The sequence below is a fragment of the Cebus imitator genome, unplaced genomic scaffold (assembly GCF_001604975.1).
Source record: "Cebus imitator isolate Cc_AM_T3 unplaced genomic scaffold, Cebus_imitator-1.0 Scaffold501, whole genome shotgun sequence".
Classification (NCBI taxonomy): domain Eukaryota; kingdom Metazoa; phylum Chordata; class Mammalia; order Primates; family Cebidae; genus Cebus; species Cebus imitator.
The window spans coordinates 40,458-51,799 of record NW_016107816.1 but is presented as its reverse complement, the minus strand read 5'-3'; the positions used below and the strand labels follow the sequence as shown (position 1 = coordinate 51,799).

The 11,342-nt window shown below is 37.2% G+C and overlaps 1 protein-coding gene across 2 annotated transcripts in view; it reads left to right on the top strand.

Moving 5' to 3' along the window:
* The first annotated feature begins 3,267 nt into the window (after positions 1–3,267).
* The window catches only part of MNS1 (meiosis specific nuclear structural 1), a 28,727-nt gene continuing 20,652 nt past the window's right edge, over positions 3,268–11,342 (top strand). The window contains exons 1-3 of one of the 2 annotated variants that reach the window (XM_017513768.2): positions 3,270–3,436; positions 4,134–4,355; positions 11,215–11,342. In XM_017513768.2, coding sequence (XP_017369257.1) covers positions 3,434–3,436; positions 4,134–4,355; positions 11,215–11,342 — 353 coding nt within the window. In that variant the 5' untranslated portion in view covers positions 3,270–3,433. Of the gene's footprint in view, positions 3,437–4,133; positions 4,356–11,214 lie in introns of both variants that reach the window. The other variant, XM_037733215.1, reaches the window with a different exon arrangement.

The following is an 11,342-nucleotide window of genomic DNA, read 5'->3' as shown; positions in this document are numbered from 1 at the left end:
AGGAAATGAAGAATGGCATTATCAATATTTAAAAGATAAGTGTGTAATGTTCAGAGTACTTCAGCAGTCATCTGCAGGTGGTGTCCAGCTGCAGCAAATTAGATTAGATTTGGGCATTTTTCTGAACGAAAGGAAAATTATTCTAATTGCTTCATTTTATAAAGCAATACCATTTTGGTAAAATAAAATAATTTTACTGTATGGTTACACGTTACAGTGCACATCTATTAACATGCTTTATTTCAGATCAGTAACTGTTATGTTGTAACTATTGGGGAACATTAATCAGTTTAATTCATTTATTATAAGGAAAAGCTCCTTCCCCTCAGTACTCTAGACCTTTGAGCCTAGACCTGTAGATAAAAAGCTATTTTCAAGAGGGATGTCAACCAGAAGACTTGCTTTTAATGTTGGGAAGGCATAAATCCTCCCTTAACAATGAAGTATCTTTGATGATAGTAATAATTTACCACCAGAAATAATATTTAAATGTAATAATTGTTTTTTTAATAATGGCATGCAATGGGATGTTATTTAGTGATAAAAATAAATGAGCTATCAGTCACAAAAGGATTTTCAGAAACCTTTAAATGAGCATTGCTAAGGGAAAGATGCAGGTCTGAAAAGGCTACATACTGTATGATTCCAATGATATGACATTCTGGAAAAGGGTAATCTATACAAACAGTAGAAAGATTAGTGGTTTCCAAGGGTTTGGGAGGAGGGAGTTAGGGAGAAATGAATAGGTAGAACACAGAGAATTTTTAGGCAATGAAACTTTTTTGTATGATACTGTAATGATAGACACATGTCATTATGTGTCAAACTCCTGGCCTCAAGCAATCTTCTTGCCTCAGTCTCCTAAATAACCAGAATTACAGGTATAAGCCACCACTCCTGGCCAGATACATGACATTATGTGTTTCTCAAAACCCAGCCAGGTGTGGTGGCTCATGCCTGTAATCCCAGCACTTTGGGAGGCCAAGGTGGGAGGATCACTTGAGGTCAGGAGTTCAAGACCAGCCTAGCCAACATGGTGAAACCCTGTCTTTTCTAAAAATACAAAAATCAGCCTGTAGTCTCAGCTACTTGGGAGGCTGAGGCAGGAGAATAGCTTGAACCTCGGAGGTGGAGGTTACAGTGAGCCAAGATTGTGCCACTGCACTCCAGCCTGGGTGACAGAAGCAGACTCCATCTCAGAAAACAAAACAAAACAAATCCTTAAACCTATACAAAACAAAGAGTGAACCCTAATGTAGACTACAAACTTTAATTAATAATATTAATATTGGTTCATCAGCTGTAACACATGTACTACATTAATGTGTAAGCTAAAAATGGGGGAAATTGTATGGTGAGGAAGAGAGGGAAAACAGAGAGAATTCTCTGTATTCTGTCAATTTTTCTGTAATCCTAATGCTTTGCTTCGAAAAAAGAATAAAGTCTATTAAAATTTTTAATAATTGTTAGGCTAATTTTTTTAAAGGTTAAAATCAGCTCATTGTTATAGTTGATTACATTTGTCTTGGATTTAGGTCAATATTCTGGCCAAAATCCTTTTTTCAGACAGATCAACTATTAAATTACATGAGCCCTTCTGCAATACCCAAGGGTATACTGGAAATGAGGAATTACTGAAGTTCCTTTCAGAACCAAAAGTTCTCAATTTGAGAAGCAAACAATGAAAAACATACATGTTTGCTGAAATACTTTGCAATGTCACTATTTCACTATTAGGAATTAACAAATTCAAACCCACACTCTGTTGAATGTGTTATACCCTGTTTAACCCTGATCCCATACCTGTCTCCTATCCCTTCTCTAGAGGGCCCAACCCTTTGGGGAGATGAATATGCCAAGAAGAGAAATCTATAGCAGGCTGCCTGCTTTGCTCCATCCCCGATCAGTTAACACAGAACACCAAGAGAGCGGGTTTATGCCTTCTCTCTTTTCCTCTCAGACAGTGATGGCCATGAGTAGAGTAGTAGAGACAACATAGATATGCAACCATGTGATAAATGACCAAGGACAGAGAGCAGCAACCTTAATTGTATGATGGAATCAGGAGACGTCACTGATTTTTAGTTTGTTCTGTTTTTTTTTTTCTGGTTGCAAGGATGGGGTGACGACTTCCAAGCTTTTGCATATCAGCACTGAAACTGGAAGTCCTATCTTTAAGCAGACATATTGCTACAGAAGATAGAATTCAAATTAGAATAACACAACGTTATGCCACTAATTACCTTTAAAAAAAATTTTAGTGTTGGCTGGGCGTGGTGGCTTATGCCTGTAATCCCAGCACTTTGGGAGGTTGAGGCGGGCGGATCACCTGAGGTCAGGAGTTTGAGACCAGCCTGACCAACATGGCGAACCCCATCTCTACTAAAAATACAAAAATTAGCCAGGCATGGTGGCGTTTGCCTGACATCCCAGCTACTCGGAAGGCTGAGGCAGACAATTGCTTGAAATGAGGAGGCAGAGGTTGCAGTGAGCTGAGATCCACCATTGCTTTGGGTGACAGAGCGAGACTCTGTCTCAAAAAATAATAATCATAATAATATTTTTGACAAGATTTCTCTGAATGTATCATTTCTAAAATCAGTACATCTGACTAATTTCTCTGATACATTCTCATTCTTAAACTCTTCCATTTAAAATGGACATTCCTGTCTAACCTGCCTATGAAATGAACCAGCCCACCATCCCGCCATCATGTAAGGTGCTCTCTATTGGTACCTAGACCACAGAGCAGAGTAAGATTCATGTAGCTCTCATACATTTTAGTCCCCCAAATTTACCACCAGGTTCTGGAAGGGCGTGGGGGGGGTTGAAGTGAAGCCTCCTTGAAACTCGTGTAACCCTCAGTGCCTCACAGCCCAGCAAAGGGGGACAGCGACCTGGACTCCCACTGCTGAGGTTGAAACCAGTCATCGTCCCTAGCACAGACCTGGCTGAATAGGCACTTAGCGTGCAGGATGCTTCATGCATGGAAACTAACTTTGGCTCCATGTATTAGACAGTAGTTTATTTCCGTGTGCGTAGTTTCCACAGACCTCAACTTGGCTCCCAAACCCACTCAAACCAGAGTTTGGCCGCTGGAGGGAAATCTAGCCTGTAGCCGACTATAAAGGGCTTGGGTCAAACCACAATCTGAACTTCCCGCCTTTCTAATTTAGACCTATAGAAGTAGCCATCCTGTCGGGTCCTAAGAATCTTAATGCCGATTGGATCTTACCGCATCCAATAGGAGGCCACGCTCTGCTTGGGTCAGCTTTGGTCGCGCGGAAGGCGCGCTGCTCCACCGTTGCCAGGACGCCGCGTAAACACCGAGCAACCGCAGCCTGTTGCGCTCCTTGGCGCGGCTAGTTGCTGCCTTTGCGGCGGGAGGTGGTGGCCGCGGGAGCCCGAGAGGGGTTATTTTTCGTCAGCTAAGATGGTGAGCCAGTTGGGGGGACTTGAAACTACTTGTTTATTTGTTGATTTAATTATAGTTAGAGCTCGCCTGCTTCTGAAAAAAGGATTTGAACCTAATCTGATCATTAAGTGGGGAACTTGTCTTTGTTTTCGGAGGCCTCAGGTGCTGTTAGATAAGGGACGCTTGCGGTGGGGCTTCCAGCCTTTTTGGCATTTTTCCCATAGCGTATTAAATACAACTTTAAATCTACCCAGTAGAACCTCTGAAGAAATAAGTAGAAATAAAAGTGTAGGAGAAAGCGAATGAATAAATAGCAGCGAGTTGACCTATTACATTTATATTAGGCAAACCTGACCAGCTTCTGAACAGCACTTTATGGCCCTGTGGTGGTAGTGGTGGTGGTGGGTGGAATGAAGAGAGGAGAAATTACCTGGTGGTAGTAAAGGTCTGGGTCTGTAGGGTGCGATTAATCCTAGTACAGCTATTTATTAGCTGCAGAACTTTGGGTAAAGTTATTTTCATGTTTCATCTATAAAATAGATAATAACACTACCTATTAGATATATCAACATATTCATCTACCACATTTTTTATTCGATATACTCCTTTGAATTTAGGAAGGAAGCCAGACTCTTTGTATCCTTTAAGATTTATATCAATACATTTTTATAAATTATATTTTGGAATATCAAAATCTGCATCTTTTCTTCTCTCTTAGGCTTCCAAAAGGAGAAATTTGAGCTGTAGTGAAAGACATCAGAAATTAGTAGATGAAAACTACTGCAAAAAATTGCATGTCCAAGCGCTGAAAAACATCAACAGTCAAATTAGGAATCAGATAGTACAGAATGAAAATGACAACCGTGTTGAGCGCAAGCAGTTTCTCAGATTATTACAAAATGAACAGTTTGAGTTGGATATGGAAGAAGCCATTCATAAGGTAAGTTTTACTATTTTTTTTCTTCATTTTGCACCTTGGAAATAATGAAAGTGAGCTGCTAATGCTGGAAATGAGAAGATAAACAACAGCAGCAGGTAGGGGATGCCTGATTGTGCCTCAGCTCAGTGTAATGGTTAAGAGCTGGGTTTCTGGAGCCGGCCTGACTTTGAATTCTGCTACTGCTATACCTTAGCTACGGACTCACGTTGCTTTTACTTTTTATGTTTTTTCTATAGAATTGGGAAAAATTATAGTATCTCCTACTTAGGATTGTTTTAATAATGAATTAATACATGCAAGGCCCTTGGAATAGTGCCTGGTACAGAATAAGCACTCAGATTTTTTTTTAACATAAATATGAAATCCGTAATTACTAACTTCCACTTTTGTTCAAGTACAATTGTGTTGCCTTTCATAAATTTCTAAAGACAAAATTTAAGAACACCTTAAAAAAATTTATCAAAATTAACGTGTACATTATTAAGTGGTAGAAAATCAACACTTAGGTATTTCTCAATATTTTAAGGGATTGGAGTGGTAGAAAAGGGAACTAATAAGAATTGAGATGTATGATAAAAATGAATTCTCATAAATACAAAAAAGGTAGTCTGATATGTCAGTTTTTGAGTAACTGCTGTATATTAAACATTTTGGAAGATTTTGTGGAGAATAACAAAAGCAAATTTAAAAAATGGATCCACCCCTCTGTGTTCCAAATTCAGAAGCTTTTTTCTTTTTTTTTTTTTTTTTTAACTCTGAGAAAGCAGATCTTAGGGACTGGATGTTTTTCTTATTCTTTTTATTATTTTTTAAGTTGAAAGAAAATCCTAGGTACCGTACCAACTGTCTCCCACATACTTAAGTGTACATCTAACAAAATATGGATGGTTTCTTACATGGAGTACCATAATACTATTATCTCACCCATTCCATAAACACATTTCTGTGATTGTGTCAAAAATCTGCTTTTACAGTTGGTTTATTTTAACCAAGATCCAAGCAAGGTTCATACAGTATATTTGGTGGTTATGTTGAAGTCCGTCTTAATTGAAAACAGCCCCTCCTTCACCATTTTTTTTTTGACTTCATGTTTTTAGCTTGTTAAACTAAGCCAGCTGTTTTATCAGGCAGCCCACTTGCTGAATATATGTGTTTGCTTCCTCATGTTCCTTTATTTCCCTATCTTTTATATTTCCTCTAAATAGAACCTAGATTGAGACACAATTAGATTGAGGTCCAACTTTTTTAGCAAGAATAGTCCATAGGTGATGCTGTCCTTGTCATTGTGTCACATCAGGGAACACATGAGGTCTGGTTGTTTCACTTTTAGTGATACCAGTATTGATCAATGGGTTTAGGGAGACAGTCTGGTTTCTCCATTCTAAAGGTTCCCATCAAACTGTCATCTGTGGTTTCATAAGAGAATTTTTTCTTTCATTAGTAGTTACAAAAACTGATTTTCTAATTCTTTTATTCCTTTCACATTTAATTAGCTAAAATTCCTCTGTAAAGAACTTTACCTCAGGCCTGTGTAATGTCTCACCCCTATAATTCTAGCACTTTGGGAGGCCAAGATGGAAGGATCACTTGAGCCCAGGAGTTCAAGGCAGCATTGAAGCTATGATCTTGCCACTGCACTCCAGCCTGGAGGACAGAGACCCTGTTCCCCTGCCCCTACCCCCATACCCCGCAAAAAAGAGAAAAATTAAAGAACTTATATTATAGACTAGGGTTATTTATTCTTACTGAAAAAGGAGACAGTTAATTTTCAGGGTAAAGAGTTGCTGCCCTATTTTCTTCCATTGGTGTCTACGTATGTTGTGGTTTTAAAAATTTTGTTTTCTTTAGTTTTTGACTTTTTCTCTTTAAAAATACCTTTATGGACTCATAGATGTTATGAAGTTAAATTAATTGCATTTATTATTTTTGATGCTCCAATGATCTTATCCTTGGCCAATGGATGCCTTTTTATATTGCCTCTGTCTTTTTTTTTGAGACAAGAGTCTTCATCTGCCTCCCATCTTGGCTCATTGCAGCCTTCGCCTCCTGGGTTCAAGAGATTCTCCTCCCTCAGCCTCCCCAGTAGCTGGGATTACAGGCCTACACCACCACGCCAGGCTAATTTTTGTATTTTTAGTAGAAATGGGTTTCACCATGTTGGCCAGGCTGGTCTGGAACTCCTGACTTCAAGTGATCTGCCTGCCTTGGTCTCCCAAAGTGCTGGGATTACATGCGTGAGCCACTGAGCTCAGCCCTCTGTTTCATTTTGATAAGATTTCCTTGATCTTTGATACCTTCCTTGCTTTCTGTCAAACAAAATCTTTTAGGCTTGTGATAATTTTGTGTGTCAACTTGATTGGACCTTGGAGTGCCTAGGTATTTGATAAAACATCATCCTGGTTGTTTCTGTGAGGTTATTTTGGATGAGATTAGCATTTAAATCGGTATGCTGAGTATAAAGCACACTGGATGAGGTAGGTGAGCCTCATCCAATCAGTTAAAGTCCTGAATAGAACAAAAAGATTGACCTTCCTTTGAATAAAGGAGAATTCTTCATACCTGATTGCCTTTAAACTGGGACATCTGCTTTTTTTTTTTTTTTCTTCTTGTCATTGAATTCAAACTGAAACATTGGCTCTGGATCTTGAACCTGCTTGTTCTCAGCCCTTAGGACTCAAACTAGAACAAAACCATTAGTTCTTCAGCTTGCCAGCTCGCCTTGCAGATCTTAGAACTTGCCTGCCTCCATAATCACTTACTTCACAGAACCCTGAGAAATACAAAGCTCATCTAGTATATTTCTTGTCCTACACCTGGAATCAGCCATGCTCCGGGAGGCCCTGTTATCAGTTAGTGGAAATAATATTTCAAGGTAACTTGGGTGTTACCTTGTATACTCATAAGTATACAGTACTCATAATTCTAGGGTTATCATTTCTTCTGGGGCTTTTCAGTGAAGAAATCTTGGAAATCTGCATATTTTTAACTTTTATTTTGATATAAGTTTAGATTGATAGAGTTGCAAAAATAGTGTTAGATTGATAGGAGAGCTGCAAAAATAGTGTAGAAAATTCTCATATACCTTTCACCTGACTGCTGCTTAACATCTTAAATAGATGAAAATCATAGAAAAGTTATCAAAATGGAGAAGTACTGATAACTGTGAGATTTATTCAGATTTAATTGTTTTTTCCACTAATATCTTTTGTTGCTACTTGAGGATCACAAATTGCATTTAGTTGTCATGTCTCGTTAGTCTTGTGATATTAAATAATTCAAACGTATAGCTGTTGGAACTTTAAATTATTTTTAGCCTTGAGAGGAATGTGGTTATGTGTCCTGAGTCACATAGCATGCTGCTACAACTTCTGCTTTTCCAATTACTGATTAAATCTTCCTTATTCTTGTTCTGTAAATGATTAGGAAAGACACTAGAGCTAAAACCCCTCAAGATCATTACCCCTTCTTAGGGAACGTTCCTTGGAATGCAGCAGGCTATAACCAATTAAATTGCTATAATAGATACACTGACGTTATATGGAAAACATTGCAACTCTGTTAAGCTTCTCTGTCTCTGCCTACATGAGTGAAACTTTAACTTTCCCGCGTTGGAACAATGATCCGTTATTTTGGAGTTTGTGTTTCCTGAGTGGCTATTCTCAAGCTTTGCGCTTGAATAAACTATAACTATTTTTTAAATCTAGTTGTTTCTCCTCCAGTCTTTGTCTCCTCTTTTTTCATGTCTTTTATGGCCTTAACAATTTTGAAGAGTACACTTTAGTTGCTGTAGTAGTTTTCTGTTGCTAAGTAACAAATTACCACCAACTTAGTGGCTTAAAACTACACCTATTTATTATCTCAGTTTCTGTAAGTCAGAAATCTAGGTGTGGCGTAGCTGGGTTCTAAATATATTTCCAAGAGATAATTGAAGGCATATATCTATATAAAAACTTATACATGAGTATCTATAGCAGCATTATTCATTACACCCCAAAAACAGAAACAACCCAGATGCCAATCAGTTGAGAAATGGATAAACAAAAGATATTACATCATTACAGTGGAATATTACACAGCCATAAAAAAGGAATAAATGGCTGATACATGCTACAACATGGATAAACCTTGAAAACATTATGCTAAGTGAAAGAAACCAGATAAAAAAGGCCACGTCATGTGATTTCATTTATATGAAATATGCAGAATACGCAAATCCACAGAGACGACAAAAAATAGATTTGTGGGTCCCAGGGGTTCGGGGAAAAGGTGAGAGGAGTAGTGAGTGACTGCTGACAGGTTATAGGTTTATTTTGGGGTGATGTAAACATTCTGGAGCATTGACATTTTATGCCACACACAATTGTACAAACAGATGTGTTCTATATAGTGTGTACATGCAATCACCTATATATGTATCTATGGCATATATAAAAACATAGTATTTATAACATGGTAGCTTTATAGCTGCCATAGCACAACTGTTTATAATATATAGCAGCATTATGCATAAATGCCAAAATTTAGAAGCAACCAAGATGTCCTTCAGTAGGTAATGGATAAACTGATACATCCAGGCAATGGAATATTACTCAGTGCCAAAATGAAATGAGGTATCAAGCCATGAAAAGATGTGGAGGAACTTTAAATGCATATTACTAAGTGAAAGAAGCCAGTCCAAAAAGGCTCCATTATGTATAATTCCAACTATATGACATTCTGGGAAAGGCAAAATTATGGAAAAAGTAAAAAGATCAGTTGTTTTGGGGATTTTAAAGGAGGAAGGGTTTAACAGAGTGCAGAGGATTTTTAGGGTAGTGAAACGATTGTGTACAATACTATTGTAGATACACGATTATGCATTGCCAAAACCCATAGAATGTACACCACCAAGAATGAACCTTAATGTAAACTGTGGACTTAGGGTGATAATGATGCACAGGTTTAAGTAATATAAATACAGGTTGAGTGTAACAAATGTACCAGTCTAATGGAGGAGGTTAATAATAGGGAAGGCTGAGCAAGTGTGGGGACAGGGAGTATATGAGAACTTTGTGTAGTTTCTGCTCAATTTTATTGTGAACCCCAAACTTCAGTGTCTGTTTTTATTAAGGTTCTGGAACTAAATAGTGGTGACAGTAACACAAGATTGTGAATATACAAAATCACTGAATCGTGAAAGGTGAATTTTATGCTATATAAATTATATATCAATTACTAAAAAAAAAAAAAAAACATGTTCCAAGAATGTTATATAAATGGCATCAAACTGTGTGTAATCTTTTGGAATTAGCTTTTTTCACTTAGTGTAATTCCTGGAGATTCATTCAAGTTTTGCTTGCATTCTTTTTTATTGCTTCATTTCCTTTTATTGCTGAATAGTATTCCATAGTATGGATGTACCACAGTTTATTTGACCATTCACATGATGATGTCTGGAGCATTTTCAGTATTGGCTATTATCAATAAATCTGCTGTAAACATTTGTTTACAGGTTTTAAAATAAGCAGTTTTCATTTCACTGGGATAAATGCTTAAAAGGTAAAATTGTTGAGTTGCGTGATAATTGCATGGAGGTTTTTTTTTAAGAGACAGGGTCTTGCTCTGTTGTGCAGCCTTAGTACAATGGCATGATCATGGCTCACTGTAGCCTCTAACTCCTGGTTTCAGGTGGTTCTCCCACCTCAACTTCCTGAGTATCTGGGACTACAAATTTGTGCCACCACACCTAGCTAATTTTCTGTAAAGACAGTGTCCGTGTTGCCCAGGCTGGTCTGAAATTCCTGGCCCTAAGAATCCTCCCACCTCAACCTCCCAAAGTGTTGGGATTACAGGTGTAAGCCACCATGCTCAGTTGCATGTTAGTTTTCTATCAAACTGATTTTCAGAATGCCTGTACCATTTTACATTCCCACACAGCAATATATGAGTAATAGTTTCTTGCCAGCATCTGGTGTTGCCACTGTTTTTAATTTTAGCTATTTCAATAGGTACATAGTAATATCTCATTGTAATTTTAATTTGCATTTCCTGATGGCTAATTATGTTGAACATCTTTTCATGTGTCTTTATTAGATACTGAATTTAATCAGACCTCTAGATTTTTCTGCCGTTTTACAGGAAGTATAAAAGAGAAATAAGTGATATATCCTGGGGAAGCAATCAGTCAAATGCAAAATGTGGAACATTCTACAGGATGTATGTCCTAATTTCTATAACAAATCAGTGACTTGGGGGAAAAAATGTGTGTAGTGAGGTGATTGTTACAGAATACAAAAGAGACTTAAGAAAAATAATAATTAGATGAGATATGTGGATCTTGTTTGGATTTTGATTTGAGCAAACCAACTAGAAAAAAAGTATCTTGAGACAATTGGGGAGGCTTGAATATGGATATGGTAGTAGGCATTAAGAAAGGAATTATTGTTAATTAGACATGTTAATGACATGATTGTTAATCAGAATTTAGAAGTTCTGATCAGTTAGATATTCATACTGAATTATTTACATGGTAAGTGACATGATGTCTAGGATTGTTTTAAAACAACCTAGCAAAAAAATAAGGGAAAAAGAGTGAAATGGAAGGTAGAGAAAAAAGATTGGCAGCATCTTGACATTTTTTGAAAACATGGGTGATGTGTTCCTGAGAGTGTATTTTAATATTCTTACTATTGGCAATATTTGAAATTTTCCATGATAAAATGTTTTGAAAAGTATTTACTGAAACAATAGTTTGCATTTTAAAAGAAAACATAGTTGATTGTTGCCCTTAAACCATTCAGTTTTCTGTTATAAAATCAACCTTGATGAAAAAAAAATCTGATTCTAGAGGACAAATAATGAAGTTCCATTTTTTGTTCAGGCAGAAGAAAACAAGAGATTGAAAGAACTCCAGCTTAAACAAGAAGAAAAATTGGCTATGGAATTGGCAAAACTAAAACATGAAAGTCTAAAGGATGAAAAGATGAGGCAACAAGTAAGAGAAAACAG